This window comes from Equus quagga, chromosome 7, assembly GCF_021613505.1.
Source record: "Equus quagga isolate Etosha38 chromosome 7, UCLA_HA_Equagga_1.0, whole genome shotgun sequence".
Classification (NCBI taxonomy): Eukaryota; Metazoa; Chordata; class Mammalia; order Perissodactyla; family Equidae; genus Equus; species Equus quagga.
The window spans coordinates 38,003,070-38,020,683 of record NC_060273.1 but is presented as its reverse complement, the minus strand read 5'-3'; the positions used below and the strand labels follow the sequence as shown (position 1 = coordinate 38,020,683).

The 17,614-nt window shown below is 56.4% G+C and overlaps 2 protein-coding genes across 3 annotated transcripts; both read left to right on the top strand.

Moving 5' to 3' along the window:
• The first annotated feature begins 3,536 nt into the window (after positions 1 to 3,536).
• On the top strand, positions 3,537 to 7,145 carry FIS1 (fission, mitochondrial 1). Its single transcript, XM_046667392.1, has 5 exons — positions 3,537 to 3,687; positions 4,529 to 4,661; positions 5,940 to 6,016; positions 6,426 to 6,531; positions 6,861 to 7,145. Exons 1-5 carry the CDS (start codon positions 3,643 to 3,645, stop codon positions 6,956 to 6,958), a joined length of 459 nt encoding a protein of 152 aa, XP_046523348.1. The 5' UTR covers positions 3,537 to 3,642; the 3' UTR covers positions 6,959 to 7,145.
• A 1,527-nt stretch (positions 7,146 to 8,672) lies between these two features.
• Positions 8,673 to 14,287, top strand: CLDN15 (claudin 15). Of its 2 annotated transcripts, none has more exons than XM_046667390.1 (5): positions 8,673 to 9,436; positions 12,219 to 12,383; positions 13,413 to 13,494; positions 13,586 to 13,702; positions 13,781 to 14,287. In XM_046667390.1, exons 1-5 carry the CDS (start codon positions 9,220 to 9,222, stop codon positions 13,902 to 13,904), a joined length of 705 nt encoding a protein of 234 aa, XP_046523346.1. In that variant the 5' UTR covers positions 8,673 to 9,219; the 3' UTR covers positions 13,905 to 14,287. The 2 variants fall into 2 exon arrangements, with proteins under 2 accessions (XP_046523346.1, XP_046523347.1); XM_046667391.1 differs by lacking the exon at positions 8,673 to 9,436 and adding an exon at positions 11,713 to 11,958.
• The last annotated feature ends 3,327 nt before the right edge of the window (positions 14,288 to 17,614 follow it).

Below are 17,614 nucleotides of genomic sequence, written 5' to 3'. Positions count from 1 at the left end.
TTGCTTTGCTTGTTTTGGTTTCAAATTGACCTGAATTGTACCTTCCTGGTTCACCTGCTGCTTAAGGGCAGTGCTCTGTTGTAAATCAACAAAAACTTTACAAATTTAGGCCTCGGTGTTTAAAAGATGTGTAGCTGGAGTCTACTTATGAACTTGTCCTATCCTTTCCTTGGGTTTGCTCTTCAACGCGCTCCCCCTCTCCTCTGAGCGCTGGGCCGGTCTCTCTCCTCTTAGCTGAGGAGGCAGCAGTGACCCCATGCAGGGCAGGCCTCAGCTTTGAATCCCAGCTCCTCCACTTAGCTCTGTGGCCCTGGACAGATTTCTGAACGTTTTTGAGACCCAGTTTCCTCATGGGCCAGATGGAGCTAATGACAGCACCTTCCTGGTGTGATTTTTCAGCCACATGTCATGTCTGAGCCTTTGTTTATGTGGGGAAAAATAGATGAGAGCAGAATCGAGTCTCTGGCTCCTGGCAGAATGTAATACCATGCCCAAACCAATCCTTGTGGGGCTCCCCAAAATACAGAGCTAACGAAGAAAGGAATGTGCGGGTTACACTTTCCTCTTCTGCAAACGTAGGATGGGTAACGCTCTCCCCCTGTACAGGAGCCCTCGTCTAATCTGGGCACGAGAGAAGGCCTCCCTGAGGAAGAGCCTTAGAGCTGAGAACTTCAGATGCAGAGTCGTTCCCTGGGCCATCTGGGCCTGCACTTCTCTGGCATCCTACACTCTCTCTCAGGCGTGCAGTCCATCAGCACGTCCTGCCGGCTGTCACTTCTGACCATATATCCTGAATCCCGTCCCTTCCACCACTACCACTTTGGGCCGGGCCACCACTGTGTCCTGCCTGGGCCACCACAGCAGCCTCCTCGCTGGCCTCCTGCTTTCCTCTTGCCCCTACAGCCTTTTCTCCACATGGCAGCCAGGGGGTCCTTCTCCAATGGATCAAATCACTCTTTTCCTCAAAACCCCCTCATGCTTTCCCATCCGCGTAAAAGTAAATCCGGATTCCTTACCACAGTCTGCCAGACCCTGCGTGACCTGCCCCTGGCTGCCTCTCCACCCTTACTTTCTATCACTCTTTCCTTTGCCCGCTCCACTCCAGTCACACTGGCTCCTGGCTGGGCCTCAAACAACCCTTGCACGTCCCCTCCTCGAGGTGTCTGTGCTTCCTGCTTTGTCGGCCTGCAGTGTTCTTCCCCCATTTACCTGCCTGGGTCATTCACATGCTTCAGTGCTCTGCACAGGCGTCCCTGCTCCAGAGCGGGCTTTTTGGGACACTCCTCTGAGAGCATCGGCTTTCACAATTCTTTTTCTCTGCTGTGTTTGTTTTCATAGCACTTTGAACTCCTGACATTGTTGTGTTTTTAGTATTTACCTATTCAGTTACTTTTTGACCAGTTATTTTTTGTTTTCCCCACTAAAATGCAAGCTCCGTGAGAACAGGAATTTTATTTTATTCAGTGCTGATCCCTAGCACTTAAACAGTGCCTGGCACATGGGAGGGGCTCAAATACTTGTCGAATGAATTAAATCACGAATGAATGAATGAGCCAGAAAAGCAAAGGGTGAGGGGACTGATGTTCCAGATAGAATGGACTGCATGTGCCAAGGACCTGTGGCCACTAGGGATGTCAGAACTGAAAGAAGGCCTGTAGGGCTGGGGTACAGACGGGAAGAGGTAGTGATGGAGAGGTGAGGCAGAGAGTTAAGCATGGCCCAGCCTACAGAGGACCTTGTAGCTTATGTTACAAGATTTTGGCCTTCGTTCTAAAGGCAGTGAGAAGCCATTAAAGGGTTTCAGGTAAATTGAGAATTGTGTTTTTATAGCATCCCTCTGACTACTGGGTGATCAGTTGATGGTAATGGGACAAGAATGGATGCGGGGTACCAGTGAGGTGGCTGTCAAAGTCATCCAGGCAGAGATGACAATGGTTTGCATTTGGAGACTGGTTGAAGAAGACAGAGAAACATAATTTGGACGTAAAATTAACAGACACTACTTCTTACCCCTGTGATCCAAGGTGGATGGCTCTGCTAACTCGACCTGAAAAGGCACAGACACAGACTTAGGATCTCTTCTTTGGCACGGAATTGAGCCAGTTGAGTAAGGCATCCCTTTTTTTCCCACGTATATACCTTTAGCGGACTCTCATGGAGCTTTTGCCATGGGCCAGGCCTGTGCCAAGAGCTACAGCAAATGCAAAGATGCAGAAGGTGCAGCAGGCCACTGGGGAGAATTAACATCCTAAGAGAAATAGCGCCCTTCGGCCTTCCTGTCCAAATCCTATATCCCCATCCTACTTGCACTTGCCTTCTGTCTTCCGTCCTGTGTTCACTCTTCTACTTCCTATTATGTACATCTTTTTATCCTCTCTTCTCATCCCAAGGCCCAGCCAAAATTAGTTGCTCCGTAGATCTTTGAATGAATGTGAATTTTTCTCAACTCTTAATGCTAGTGGTCATAAGGGAGCCAGTGCCCCAAACTGAAGTTTCTCTCAAGTTTACTGAATTCATATCAAGATCATTTCAACTGCCCAAGCCAAATAGAGAAGAATAACTTGGCTCCCTGACTCACAGGGCTATTAGGAGAATAAAAAATAATTCACAGGGCTTTGCAGCCGTGAAAGGTGTTCGGATGATAATCGTCTGCATCTGCACTGCCTTCCTTACTGTTGTTGGCTTTGTGTTTGTTCAACAGATACATATTAAACATTCACCTTGTGTTAGGAGCTGGAGATGCAAGGACAACAAGATACAGTCTGTGCCCTCATGGAACTTATATCCTAACGTGTACTGGAGCACTGTGGGTCAAGGGAAGACGACTTTGAAAGTCACTACCTACACAGTCCCACGGCCTCACAGAACGCAGCTGCCTGAGGAACCAGCAACATTGCTGCCAAGTTCCTCTTTACCCGTGACCCCGCAGCGCAGGCTTCTCCCTCGGGTACACCCAGAGGATGCTTTATCTAAATACTATTTAAAAGATTGGACCCTCTCTGCAAGTAACGGCAACAGCTTTTCTTTAAATTCTCATTAACAGTATCCCGTTATGATGTACTCTGGTCTCTGGGCGTATGGGTAACAGATCCAGCTTTCTAGCCTCTTGCATTGGAAGAGTCAGCAGGGGCCCTGGAGACTCTGGCACGGGTTAGGATTTTCTTGCAGGCGCTGGAAAGTCATGTAGCCTCCAGAGTTCTATATTTCAGGGATGGGAGAGCTGGGGGTGGGGGTAAGTTTCGACTAGTCCCTAAAATTGTGTGATCCATGCTCGGTTCTCCTCACTCCTGTTTCCACTGTTTGCACTCTGGGGGCCCAGCCGCCAAGACACAGACTCAGACTTTCCTGGAGCAGCCTCCGTGCAAGGAGGCACACGCAGGGCACCCTGAGGGTGAGAGGGCGACCGGTCTGAGCGTGCGCACTGGTGCCCCAAGTGCGCACCGACTTCCCAGGGAGGGAGGGCGGGGCGCCACTGGCCCGGCGGGGGGCGGGCTCGGCGTCTGCTGCGAGAGACGATTGGCTCTGCGTAGGGGAGGGGGCTCGCTTCCTGTAGAGGCCGGAAGTAGCTCTCCGCCCTGCCAGTGGGCCATGGAGGCGGTGGCACAGTAGCACCTGAGGTGTGAAGATTGCGGGGCGGCGGCCATGGAGGCCGTGCTGAACGAGGTGGTGTCTGTGGACGACTTGCTGGTGAGGCCTAGCCCCGGGGGAGGGGGAAGGGACGACTCAGAGGGCGGGTCCTGAGGAGAGTCGAGTAGGGACCAAACCCTCTTCCAAGCATCTGCTTTGCCTAGGGAAGCCGAACTACGGCTCCCGGCAGCCTCTGCAGCGTCCAGCTCCTGCCCAGGGGTGCCGCTTTGCCCCAGAGGCTAATGGGAGTTGTAGTTCCTCCACCACCCCGCCTTGGACTCAGGGCCTGGAGTCTGGCATGGAAAACTGGCGGGTTTGGGTTGCGAGCAGGAGTTAGGAGGTCAGGGCGCGGACACCCATTTTTGAGTGGGATCATGGTAAAATTTCATATATTATTCACTGATTCCGGCACGGTGCTAAGTGCATTGCAGGCGGTATCTCAATCTTTGCAGCTTTAGGAGGTAGGTACTATTATTTTGCAGATAAGAAAAGGTCCAGACCCGGTAGGGTGGGGCGGGATAGGGGAAGCAGGCTCCGTCGAGGGACCGCGTAGGCTGTTGTTGAGCAGTTCTGACAGCGTGTTTACTCGGCCGCTCGGGGCCAGCTGCTCCAGGAGCGGTGCCTGGAACCGCCACCAGATGGCATCTCCGCTCGGTACCACCGGGGGGGAGGGGAGTGGAGGGGGGACCGTCCTATGAGACAGCCCGCCAATAAGAAGCAGAGTGCTGGGTCCGAGGGATGGAGAGAGCAGAACCTGGGATGCCAGGTACCAAAACCCGCGAGGGGAGTGTGGCGGAGGCCGGGGAAGATGGAGTGTAACCGGGAAATGGACACCCGGGTCCTGATAGCGAAAGGTTCACCCCCTTCGTTGCTAAATGACTCCTCTCCTCTCCTATGGCAGAAGTTTGAAAAGAAATTTCAGTCCGAGAAGGCAGCAGGCCCGGTGTCCAAGAGCACGCAGTTTGAGTATGCCTGGTGCCTGGTGCGAAGCAAGTACAACGATGACATCCGTAAAGGCATTACACTGCTGGAGGGTGAGGTGCCAGGCTGCCCCCACTCCCCTTCCCAACTGCCATCGGGGTCTGTCTTCTACTGCCATTGGGCCTCGTTCACTCCCTCCAACTCCAGTGCTGGGACCCTTTGTCAACATGGGCCGCTATAGTACGGTCACCTCACGGTTATTTTCCAGTAAACTCGCTGCACTGAGGGGCTGTCCTCAGCCTGACTTCTCCCGGGGTGCTTTTCACTCATTTCCAGCTCATCATTGTTTTGCCAGAGTCACACATGTCAGTCCCCCAGGACTTTGGTGATCTGGTAGGCCTAACCATAAGGAAAGTGACTTGTCAGGCCACACAGTTAGCTAATTAATGGGTGGATTGGGACTGGAAGCTCCTGTCTTGGGTATCTTGGTCCCGTGCTCTTTGCCCCCCACCACGTTGCTTATTCAGCAGCTGTTTTTGAGAACTTTTTGTGGGGGTGGCGTGGAAGATGCGCAGAAGACAGTCCCCAAAACTGTGAGCTGCTGCTGCCTTTTTGACTGAAATCCTGTTTCCACTTGGTTTTGGATGGGTCACCGTTTATCAGAGGCCACAATACTTGACCTTTAAATTCTCTGTACTTCCATTCTCTTGGTCAGGTAATCGTGTGTGAGCCAACAATGTGTCCTAGCAAAGGATGGCTATTGTGAATCTCCAAGAATTACAGTCTTTCTTGATGCAAGTAATCTCACCCTATTAGTCGATCTTGCCAATTTGGATTTTTCCAGTTTCCTGTGCAGCACGGCACAGCTGTAGAAGTGGTCTCGAAGCGGCCAGTCTAGTTGAGGAGACGTACGGACACTTAGGAAGACTTGTAAACACCTGCCACACCACTTCGCGTCAATTTTTAGTGCACAAGCTACAACTGAGCCCATAAGCCTCTGGGAAGTCACTGAGTTAAGAAAGAGTCGGGGGGCCATTCAGGGAAGTCTAACTGAAAGTGAGTTTTGAGCTGATTTTTGCACAGGGAGGGAGAGCAAACTCATTTACAGCACTCCTCTGGGCAGCAAGCAACTGCAGTGAAAACACGCGGCAGATGCCCCAAGTGAGGAGAGATGCCTTTGGCTTCTCCAGCCCTTGATTTCCTTCCAGTTCGCTGCCATGAACCGGAGTTGACTGTGGTGTTGATACCGGGGTGTTCATCACCCTGGGTTCCCACTGCCCCAGAGCTGAACCAGGGACTTTCTCCCAGGATCCCATAGGGATTCAGGGGTCTCTGGGACACAAGTACTAGAGAGTAGGGAAGCGTTTCACCCTCTGCCCTCCCCTCCCCAGAGCTGCTGCCCAAAGGGAGCAAAGAGGAGCAGCGTGACTATGTCTTCTATCTGGCTGTGGGCAACTACCGGCTCAAGGTAGGCAGGGAGCTCCCTCCTTCCCTCTCCCCCTGCTTGGCTGGGCCACAGGACCCTCTTCTCCCCGCAGGGTGGAGCCCTGGCCACCAGGAAGGCTGAAGGGGGCAGGAGCAGGGGGCGGTGCTGGGTACAGAGGTGAGGGGTGAGAGCAGGTCAGGACGCTGAGGGAAGGTGAGTGACCTCGGATCAGGGCGCTGAGGGTGTGGGGAGCGAGGTGACGTCAAGATTGGGGTGCAGCCCCAAGCCTTGGGTTGTTATCTGCCCCAGCTTATCACCCCCACACAGTTGGCGTTGTTTGTGGACTCTACTCCGTTGGGTGGGGCTGGATGAGGGAGGGGGAGGGGGAGGGAGGCCCCTCCCTGGGCAGGGGATGGGATGCTGAGGGGGATTGTGTCTTCCCTGAGTGCAGGAATATGAAAAGGCCCTGAAGTACGTGCGAGGGCTGCTGCAGACTGAGCCCCAGAACAACCAGGCCAAGGAACTGGAGCGGCTCATTGACAAGGCCATGAAGAAGGGTGAGCGCCTCGTCCCGCCTATCTCCCGCCACTCCCCGCCCTCCTGTCTTCCCGGCCCCCGTTGTCCCCAGGTCCCCTCAACTCTGTTGAGTCCTCTTCCTTCCCCCATGCCTGGTCCCTCCGGTCTCAGTTTAAATGACCCCCCTCCAAGCATTTCCTCCTCAAGCCCCAGAGGCCCTCTCTGTCCACATTTAGAGTCCCTCGCTGCACGCCTCCAGGCGGAGAGCAGCCTTTCTCTTGATGAGCAGTGGGCAGGGAGGACATGGGGGGCTGGGGTCCCTATGGGGGCGTGGCTGGGCTCCTGACAGTCTCCCTTTTCCTTTCCCCAGACGGACTAGTGGGCATGGCCATCGTTGGAGGCATGGCCCTGGGCGTAGCGGGACTGGCCGGACTCATCGGATTTGCTGTGTCCAAGTCCAAATCCTGAACGAGACCGCACCTCTGCCTCTGCCCGGGGACATGTAGGAGCCCGTGGAGGTCACTCGAAGAGGGGCCTGTCCATTTTCCCTGTCTTCTCCTCCGCCTGTTACTGTCCTCAGCCTCCTCTCCCCTGATTAGCTCCAAATCCTGTGCTTTGGGATGAGTGTAAATAAAATTGGGCTTTGTCTTGGGAACTGTGTCCGCGTTGAGGAAGGGGTGGATTCTGTTGGGCCTAGAGGTGGGGGTCACATGTGGTCCTTTCCTGCTCTCCTGCCCCTGCCCTCTAGGCTGGTGTGGGGCTCTCCTTTGTCCACCGAGCTGCCCAGACCCCACACCCTTCCTTCCTCCCCCTCCCCCAAAGCCACGCCCTTTAGCAGTGGCGGACAGCATGGGGACGTGACCCCAGAATCCTGGGAGGAAGCAGCGGCTGGAGGCGGGTAGGACACAGCTGAGGGGAAGGCTGGGAGTTATGGCTCCGGTCTCCTCTGACCCACTCAGCTGCCTCTCTGCACGTGGAGTTTTCCATACCAGGGGGGCCCCCACTCAGTTTCCTCCAAAACCCCCGCCCTTCCCTCTCTTCCTGCATCCTCCCCTCCCCGCCCCCCCATCTTTCTCCTTAGGGGCAGAGGCGGCTGGTAAAGGGAAGGAAACAGGCATTTGGCATGGAGTAGCAGGGGTCTTGGGAGAGGTGAGGAAGCCAGGACACCTCAGCTGTAGGTGGAAGGTCAGGGCCCAGTCGGCACCCAGCCTGCTTTACCCCACACCCGCCTGTGCCAGGCTCAGCGTGGGCCTGTCTTGCTTCACTGCATACCTCTCGTTCCACAGCCAAGCCAGCCCAGCCAGGGGGCGGGGAGGAGTCTCACACGGGGAAGGGGGGCATGGGGGTTACAGTTCACCAGCTCAGTGATGTCCTGTGTGACTGCCCGGGTGTAGGATCAGCCCCTCAGAGGCCACATTGCCAGAAGAGAACCGGAGCAATCCTGGCTGGGGCCTTGGGGCAGGAAATGAGACTCCCCATCAGGACAGGTGCTCAGCCTTGGCTTGGGGTAGGAACCCAGAGGTTTCTAATCTGTCGTAATTAATAAAGCTGGTGACAGTTCTGATAATTCTAAGCTTCTCGAATTAGCCCCAGGATCACGTTCTGGGCTGGTGACAGCCCCTGAGGGCCCCTTGGCAGCAGGTTCAAGCTCATTGCTGATCAAAGATCAATTGCTTGATCAAAGAGTCAAAGATCAACCCACCAAGGGGGGACATTCAAGTTCAGGAAATTGAAGCTTAGAGGTAAGCAGCTGCTGGTGGCTTCACCCCGGGCCTGGAGCACCCAGACCCAGGCCACTCACTGAGGACGAGCAGTTCATATGTGCAGGTGCTTTCATCTGTGGCCACAGTTATTACAACCTAGGAGGTGAGGAAATCCACGGAAGCAGAAATGAGCACCACCCACATGCCCGTGGCACTCTGCTAAATGACGGGGTCTGGTCTGAATCCAGGCGGATGACCCCAGAGCCCTGGGTTCCTCCCAGAGACCCCGTTCCCTTACTCAACTTCGGTTCTCCTTGGAGACTCCAATGGCCAACCCCTAGGGCTGTGAGTCTATAGACTTGTCCTCACCGACATCCAGAGGAGGTGGCTCTGCTCCCTGGATCCGTCCGCTACTGAAAGCTACGGTGGGCCTGTCTGTGGTCATTCTCTGTCTGTCCCTGTCGCTTGTCTCTCAGTCACCTTCTCTCTCCTTGTCCCTCTTATTCCATTCTCTGGCTCCCAATGAAAGCCGAGTCAGAGACAGACGCTTCCCCTTGACTCCCAGTGCCTCCCATGGGGGCCCCTCCTTGGCTGCATCCGTTAGTCACTCCCCCCACCCTCGTGGGGCGGGAGCCCAGGGCAGCCCGGAGGCCGGGGGGAGGGGGTGGACTTTTGGCCCATTCCGTTTATTCCCTCCATCGCCTCGTCAACAGCTGCCGCACGCTCTTAGCTCATTCCTCCGACCAACCTGCGGGGAAGCAGAGAGACCCAGAGAGAGGAGACAGAAACCGGGAGACAGACCTGCGGGGAAGCAGAGAGAGCCAGAGAGGGAAGGAGACAGAAACCAGGAAACAGACCAGAGCGAGGCCGAAGCCGAGGCTGCAGGTGGCCTTCTGCCCTCCCCCTCCCTCTCTCTCCCGCCTGCCTTAACAGCCCTCCTTAGCCAAAGCCGCTTCACCTTCCTCCGGGGCTCAGCCCCTTCCCCTCTCTGGGGCCCCAGGCGCCCCTCAGGGCCTGCGTCCCACCATGTCGGTGGCTGTGGAGACCTTCGGCTTCTTCATGGCAGCCCTGGGGCTGCTGATGCTGGGGGTGACCCTGCCAAACAGCTACTGGCGAGTGTCCACCGTGCATGGGAACGTCATCACCACCAACACCATCTTCGAGAACCTCTGGTATAGCTGTGCTACCGACTCCCTCGGAGTCTACAACTGCTGGGAGTTCCCGTCCATGCTGGCCCTCTCTGGTAGGGGCTGGGGAGAGGTGCACGGGGCAGAGGGAGGTGGAGGTTAGAGAGAGCCCTGAGTGGGGCGGGTGCCGCCTGGGGCCCGGCCTGGGGCGCCATGTGGATAAGGGAGGCCTGCTCAAGCTCAGGGACTAGGGCTCCTCCAGCCAGGAGTGCTGGGGATAACCCCTGTGCCTGGAACTGCAGTGGAGACATCGTCACACATGGCCCCCTGCTCTAACGTGACAGTCCGTGTTCGTGGTTCCAAGCGCGGGTGCCGTGGGGGTCAGACTGCCGGATTCAGCGCCTGCCATTTACTAGCTCTCTGCCTTGGGCAGGTGATAAAAGAGCTTCTTTTGGCCCATTTGTAAAATACGGTCACAAGAGCCCTGGTTCACAGGGTGGTTGTGAAGAGGAGACGAGAGAAAACCTGCAAACTGTTAGCATGATGTTAGCATCTAGATGCGCTCAATCAGTGTTGGCATTTTAGTTTGGGGTGGGAGTGGGCTGAAGAGGAGCCCCCATCTGGGATTCTTGCGGGTTGAGACAGAACTCTCGGTAGCCTCCCCAGGCTGCCACTGGGGCACCGGTCTCGCTGTCACGGCGAGTTCTGAAGGCCTGTTTTAAAGGACGTCTTCCTGCAGGTCTCCGTACTCAGGTACGGGCCGTGCTCAGGGTTCTCGGGGCTGTGCATTGTTTTGAGGTTCCTAGCAGGCTGGAGCCTACTAGGAAGGCTCTGCCTGGTGGCTGTCGCATCTTCCTGCTTCCGGGTCACCCTGTGAGTGTCACCCCCTCATCCCCCAGGTCAGTCTGCCCCAGGCCGGGCCAAGAGGGGATGACCAGGAACCCCATGAGGTGCAGCTCCCATGCCCTCACTGGGTGCTCCCGGAGCCATCATGCTCTGCCAGGTCCCTCCTGCAGGTGCCAGGTGGTACAGGAAGGACCGGAGGCCAACACTCCAGAAAACTGCCCCCATGAATGTCAAAGATGCTCTGAGCAGTTAGGGGGTCCGGGTGGGTCCCGTGCCTCCACTATTCCCAGGATCTGTTCCCACTATTCCCAGTGCCGGGGCTTCATGCTTTCATCCGTCTCTCCAGGACGACTGTTAGCAAGGCAGCTCCCCCAAAAGCCCTACAGAAGCTGAGTACGATCTGGGCCAGAAGCCCGGAAGGCTGGGTGGCCAGCAGGGACATTGGAGGCAGCCAGCTCAGCAGCCCTGGCCATCTCCACTTCACTTACTCCTCAGCCACACCGTGGGATGAGGACGGGCCTTTGCTGTGAGCCTGCCCACTTGAGAAGGCCCCTTTTGGAACTGCTGCCCTTAGCCTGAGAGAGGACATGGGTGTGCATGGAAGATGGGGGTGCAGGAGCGTGCTTGAGGGGGAAGGGCAGAGAGGGCAGCCACCCAGCGCTGAGAGTCATCCGGGGTCCCGGCGTTATGCCAGGCACTCCCCACACCCCGTTTCTGTGTTGTTTACAAGGGCCCTGCTGTCAGGGGTGTTAGCAACCTCATCTTAGCGAAGCTGCAAAACTGCAGGGTCAGCTTGACCTGCCCAGAGCCGCACAGCTGGTGGAGGGGCTGGAGTCCGGACTCGTGTGTCTGAGTCCAGGGCCAGGGATTCTCCCAAGGCTGATGCTGGGCCTGACAGGGGTCCTGACAGGCACTGAATCACCCCCACCGCTCAGCCCCTGCTGTTAATAATTGCCCTTTGTCTGCCGGAACCACCTGGGGTTTCGGAGGGGGTCTGCCCAGGTGCAGGTGGGCGGATGGATGGGTGGGGAAGGATATGCAGCAGGGGGGAGAGGCGGGAAATCTGGAGGGAGTGGCTGGCAGTGAAAAAGGGCTCCCAGAGAACTTTGTCCCCCCTCCTATCTACCCCCCAACTCCGGGCCACTTCACATCCTCCTGGCAGGGACCCAGCCTTTCCCCTTCAGCACCAACGGCACTGCCCCACCCGGGAAAGGGGTGCAAGGTCCTTGGGAGTACTTGGCAACTATCAAAGAGGAGGGGGAAGGGAGCCAGCCTCCAGCTTTGAGAAAGGGGAAACTGAGGCACTGAAAGCACATGAGCTAGACTGACTTGGATTGGTCCTGGGCCCAGGTATCCCACCTCCTGGATCAGAAACTGCCCTCAACCCAGTGACCCATAGGCCACTGCTGCCCCCTATTGGTCATTCCAAGGAGGAAGCTTAATTCAGGATGCTTGGCACTCTGCTAGGCACTCAGTGGCACCTGGAGAGGAGGCAGGGTGTGGGGAAGGGGCAGGAGGAGCTCAGGGGCAGTCTCTGTGATACACGGCAGAGTGTGGTCATCATCTAACAGAGGAGTGGTTCTCACACGGGCGATTTTGCCCCCAGGGGGTTGACGATGTCTAGACATTTAGATTGTCCCGCCTGGGGGGATCGCTACTGACTTCTAGCGGGTAGAGGCCAAGGATGCTGCTAAACATCCTGCAATGCACGGGACGGCCCCCAGAACAAAGCGTCATCCGGCCGGCGGGTCAGTAGTGCCACGGAGAAGCCCTGTAACAGGTGGAGGTAGAGGTGAAGTGCGCTGGGCTCACAGGGGTGGGGCGGGAGGGGCTGAGCCTCCTTGGGACTGACTAGCTTCTGGGAAGGAGAGGGGTGTGACCCCTCAGCCTGTAGGCTGGATGGAGCCCCAAGCGGAAGGAGAGGACTGGAGGGCTTTTAGGGGCTGAGGCCTGAGCAGGGGCTGGAAGGGGCTCACTCTGCTGTGGAGGGAGAGGGGAGATGGAGGGGGAGGGGCTGGATCAGGGACCAATGGCTGCACCCCACCTCCCCAGGGTACATCCAGGCCTGCCGGGCGCTCATGATCACCGGCATCCTCCTGGGCTTCCTGGGCCTCTTCCTGGGCATGCTGGGGCTGCGCTGCACAAACATTGGCAGCATTGAGCTCTCCAGGAAAGCCAAGCTGGCGGCCACCGCAGGGGCCCTACACATACTTGCTGGTAATTGGGGGAAGGTGATGGTGGGCCCTGTGTTGTGGTGGGGGGTTGGGGGGCAACAGACCCCGGGGTTCTCTGTCATCTCCAGCTCCCCACTCCTGGCACTTGTCTCACTTTCCCCTTTGCATTGACACTTGCCTCCCAGGCTCAGCTCTCCCTCTCTCCCTGCTTACATCAGCCTCACCCACGTTCACCAAATCCTTTGGCTACAAATCAGCCCATCAGCAATGTTTCTTGAGCGCCCACTAGGAGCCAGGCGTAAGCGAGGTGTGGGAGGGACTCCAAAGGTGAGCGTGAGTGTCTCCAGAGCTCACAGCCTGGCTGGGAAGACAGGAGTCAGGATGCACACACACACATGCACACTGCACGCAATAACAGTACCACGTGGCTTGCCATCCCTTTTCAATTTGCTAAAACGTTTCTGCACACGTCACCTCATATCGAGGTGGGGTGGGTCTTGTCCCATTCTCCAGATGTGGAAACGGGCTCAGAAAGGTCAGGTGGCTTACTGGAGGACAAGTCCCCAGCGAGTAGCGAGGCTGGTCCTGCAGTCCAGGGGTCTGGCTGGCTTCAGGCCTTCATGCACTGAGTGGCAAAGGCCTGTCGCAGGCTCTGAGGGCTTTGGGCGGCCAAAGGAAGAGGCATCAGGGCAGGCAGGGTGGGGGTGGGGGGCCGGGAAGACTGCTTGGGCTTTGGAAGATGGGTGGGACTCCCATGGGGTGGATTTTAAGTTATCAAGGCGCTAGAGGTAGGAATGAACAAGGCAGGTCAGGGATAAAGATAGGGGAGGGGAGCTGAGGAGCAGAGTGTGGGAGACTAGACGAGAAGGGTGGGCTGCGGTTGGGTCCTGGGTGCTGGGTCAGGAAGCTTACAGTGGACCCTAGGAAACAGAGGGTCATGAGCCGGGGAGGGGCAAAGAAAGGGATCGAAGGAAACTCGCCCTGGGACTTGCTGCCCTGCGTCCTGCTTCTGGGCTGCCCCTCCCTCCGCCGGGCCGAGGGCGCTGGTTCGGGCCTCCTCTCCCTCCCCCAGGTGTCTGCGGCATGGTGGCCATCTCCTGGTACGCCTTCAACATCACCCGGGACTTCTTCAACCCCTCGTATCAAGGAACCAAGTGAGTGTGGGAGCCTCACCCTTGGGGGCGGTGGGTGGGACTCGGCCCGGTCCCCGAGCTAGCGCTGCCCCATGGCCGTCCGTGTCCCCAGGTACGAGCTGGGCCCCGCCCTCTACCTGGGCTGGAGCGCCTCGCTGCTCTCCATCCTGGGCGGCTCCTGCCTCTGCGCTCACTGCTGCTGCGCCCCCGATGAGGACCCCGCCGCCAGGTAAGGGAGGGCGGAGCGGCGGGGGCGGGGGACACGCGAGGGCCGCCCCTCCCTCTGACTGGGCCCCCTCCCCTCCAGGGCCCGGCCTCCCTACAAGGCCTCCGCGCTGCGCTCCGCCAGCCTCGCTGCCCGCCTGTCCCCCACGGCCGCGGATGAAGAAGACAGCAGCTTTGGCAAATACGGGAAAAACGCTTACGTGTAGGAGGCCCGGCCTGTGGACCCCATTCCCTTCCCACTGCCCCCAGCGGAGAGGGGTCCCCGGAACCCGGGCCGCAGGCACCGGCCCACGCTCCTTGTAACAACCTCAGGGGCAGACCGCGCCCCAGGCCCCGCCCCGTGCTCGGAAGCCAGGCCCAGCTGTGGCCGCACCGCGGGTCCCGTCTCTCCTATGGGAGCTCAGCCCCGGACACGCCTCCTGCGTTTGGCCAAGAACCCGTCTCCTGAGAACTCACCTCGGACTCCTAAGGTCGGACCCCTCTTTTTCTTCTGAGTCTAGGCTCTGGGTGGTTAAGGGGGCCGAGCTGTCCCCGATTGTTTGTATTCTATATAAATACATACATAAATAAATTTGTATTGTGAACCGTCCAGGGGTTGAGGGCGTCATAAAGGGGCTGGCCAAGCAAGGGTGGCTGGGGCGGCGCCCAGGGCCATGTCAAGTCTTGGACCCCAGACTGTCACATGTCTCCGCTGCCTTTGAACTGTCTTATCCAGCAAGAGAGGAGGCGAGGGACTTCAAGAGTGTGGCTCTCTTTTAATTACTGATAAGAGTCATCCAGGAGCAGATCCGGCAAGACTCAGCTCTGGGAAACTGAAAATAGCAGATAGTCCCTGGCCAGCCTGAGATCATAACAAGTCACTCCTTTATTCCTGACCTTTCTCACCGCTGTGCAAGGAGACAGTTGGTCTAGAGCGGTTTCTTTACCAGAGAGCCGGCATTAGAAATTGACAAGTCCTTTGAAACTGTGTCAAATCAGCCGGGTCTGATGCATGTAGATTTTTCTGGGGAAGGTTCAGTAGCTTCCAGAAAAGGCTCTGAAGTTCTGTTCACAGAGGCTTGCATATCGGTGAGGTGTGTGTGACTGGATGTTGCCCAGCTCAGACATGGCACTGGATCATGGGCAGGCTTGGCACATGCCCAGTGGGCACTGAGCAGAGCTGGTACCCACATGAGACAGGAAAATGAGGCCACAAGAAAAGAAGCCAGATGTCCAATGGAAGGAGGCGACTCGGGCTCTATCCTGGTTCCTGTCTGTTGCAGCGTTGCCTATGCTGACATGTCACTTGGGGGCGGCCTGGCTTCTGACCTCAGTGCCCTCGCCGTTCTCTTTCAGGCCATCCGTCCACCAGCGCTGACTCTCCCCTGGGACGTAGAGACCCCTAACTCGGCTTTCTAACTGAGCTCTCTCTCCCAAGCTTCAGAAGTACATGTACCCCCTGGTGTCTTCTCACCAGGCTGGATAAATTCATCAAATTCCTCACTTTCCCCCAAAGCCACAGTTCCTGTCATTCCTGTTACCAGCATTGCCAACCTCTCAGTCGCAGGCTGACAATCTCAATCATCTCTGGCTTCTCCTTTCATTTCTCCACCCTTCATTTCCACTTCCCCTCAGCTGCCAAATCTGACCACTCTTCCCTCCACAGTGTTTTTCACATCCACCTCCTTCTCTGCCTTCTCCACTGCCTGGTCCTGGATCAGGCCCTCATCCTTTCCTGCCCTGATTTGTCACAGGATTCCCCTAATTGGGCATCTCATTCCATCTTTCTAGTCCCTTCCACATTCCTCTACTGGAGGAGAAAAAAAGCCCAAGACAATTGAGACTTTGACACACTGCCTGGCCCCACCCCACCTTTCTACCCCCATTTCTTACCCCTCCGCCATACAATGGTCCTCTCCCAGCACACTGCACTGCTCACTGGCCCTGGACACACCCTCCCATCAGGGCCCACCTACTGGGCTCCACCAAGAAACACTGTGTTTTTTGAACTGTTCTCTACATAAAGGGTCCATGGCCAGGTCTGCAAAAATCTGTATATCCTACCCTGCCTGACACTCTGCTTTCGTACAGTTTATGGATGTCCCATGGCCAAGTCCAAAGTCCACGTGGAAGGGACTGCAGGAGAGTGCGGGAAGCGTGTTTCATGGCGGGCCCTTGGTGTAACCCACTTCGTTAGCACACCGATGGTGGTTTCTCTCTCCAAAATGAGACACACTCCTTAAAAAGTGTCACACAATTCTGAAAGGCGGGAAAGCTCTGCAGGGATGCCTATGTCCCCCACGGTGAGGGACAAAAGTCAACTACAACTCCTGACGCCCCCCCAGGCATCTCCAACCCAACTTGTCCCTCTGCCCACCTGCAGCACTGCCCCCTTTCCAGCCTGCCTCTGCTCACCTCTCCCCCTTTCTGGAAAACTAACCTGAGCCAGGATTCACTTCAAGCATTGAAGTACGTGCCTTCATATGGTCACTTGGTTATGCTCCCATTTCTTTGTCTGTCATGTGTGGTCACGTGGCCATAAAGGGCTATTGACACACTCACCCTTTTTATTTTCTTCTTTGCTAGAAGCTAGAACACCAAGACATGGTGCCTGCCCTTGAGGCACTCACAAGCTGGGGGCAAACAGGAATGCAAACAGCTGGTTACCACACAGGGGCAAGGTGCTGGGAGGAGGACTCCGGTCTCTGAGGGAACTGGCGTGAAAAAGCTCGACAACAAACTGCTCTAGGTCCTGGGCAATGAGGTCAACAGCTGTCGCTCACTGAGGACTTACCAGACGCAGGCACTGGGCCAGGCGCAGCTTCATGTGGTCCTCACGATGCTGGGAGGGGGCCCTGAGAGAGTCAGGGAGGGGAAGTGAGCTGCACAGTTTGTAAGGACTGGGACCACGATTTGTCCAAGACTGAAGACATCACCGGCCTGTGTTCCAGAATTCCTGGCTCTCCAAACTAATTCACAGCTATTCAATTTAATGCCCATTGAGGTCTTCAGGCTATTCAGTTCAATGCCCATTGAGGTCTTCAGGCGGGAGCCCCACCCCCCCAGGCTTCCAGGTCCTAGCATGAACCTCTCCTGCCTGCTATGGACCCAGGACGGGGCTGTGCTGCCCCATCACACTAGGTCTAGCCTCTGGCAGCTTTGGGCACAGTGTAGATTTCCCAGAGACCTGGGTGTCCAAGTGGGGTGGGGACCAAGTCTCCATGATTACACAGGAAGCTGGCAGAAATTGGTCAAGGCTTTCCTTGAGGAGTTATGGTTTTAAATGGGGGTCTGGAGATCCTTCCTGGAAAACGTCAACTGGTGACTTATGAAGCCTGTCAGTCTCGGGGCAACGGGAGGCCCTTGGAGTCTGGCTCTGTCCTATCGAGGTCAGTTGGGGAAGGCCGAGCGTGTCACCCAGGAGACAAATCTTACACCGAGCAGAACCTATGTGATGCTTTTTTTTTTTAAGATTTTATTTTTCCTTTTTCTCCCCAAAGCCCCCTGGTACATAGTTGTATATTTTAGTTGTGGGTCCTATAGTTGTGGCATTTGGGACGCCGCCTCAACGTGGCCTGATGAGCGGTGCCATGTTTGCGCCCAGGATCCGAACCGGCGAAACCCTGGGCCATCAAAGCGGAGCGTGTGAACTTAGCCACAGAGCCGGCCCCTACGTGATTCTTTTGATCACAACAAAATATGAAACAAAGTCAGTGAACTTAGGAAACAAACCACAGAGGCTGTGCTGACTCAGTGGAAATCTGACAGGAATTCGACGCAGGTGATCAGCGAAGCACAGACGGTGTTTCTCAGCCAAGAAGTAGTCTTGTCTTCTAGTTTCCTTCTTGAGCATACTTCTTGGTGGAGAGGAAGGTAGAAAGGTCAGGGGCCAAGGAAGTTTCCTTTCTGAGACAGAGACATCGTAAACCTAGGCCCT

Excerpts from the sequence above, each read along its gene's own strand:
- FIS1 (XM_046667392.1), top strand. The coding sequence starts at position 3,643 with ATGGAGGCCGTGCTGAACGAGGTGGTGTCTGTGGACGACTTGCTG. Across the intron at positions 4,662-5,939 it reads AGGCATTACACTGCTGGAGG|AGCTGCTGCCCAAAGGGAGC; the intron begins GTGAGGTGCCAG and ends TCCCCTCCCCAG. Across the intron at positions 6,532-6,860 it reads TGACAAGGCCATGAAGAAGG|ACGGACTAGTGGGCATGGCC; the intron begins GTGAGCGCCTCG and ends TCCTTTCCCCAG.
- CLDN15 (XM_046667390.1), top strand. The coding sequence starts at position 9,220 with ATGTCGGTGGCTGTGGAGACCTTCGGCTTCTTCATGGCAGCCCTGGGG. Across the intron at positions 9,437-12,218 it reads GTCCATGCTGGCCCTCTCTG|GGTACATCCAGGCCTGCCGG; the intron begins GTAGGGGCTGGG and ends CCACCTCCCCAG. Across the intron at positions 13,495-13,585 it reads CCCTCGTATCAAGGAACCAA|GTACGAGCTGGGCCCCGCCC; the intron begins GTGAGTGTGGGA and ends CCGTGTCCCCAG.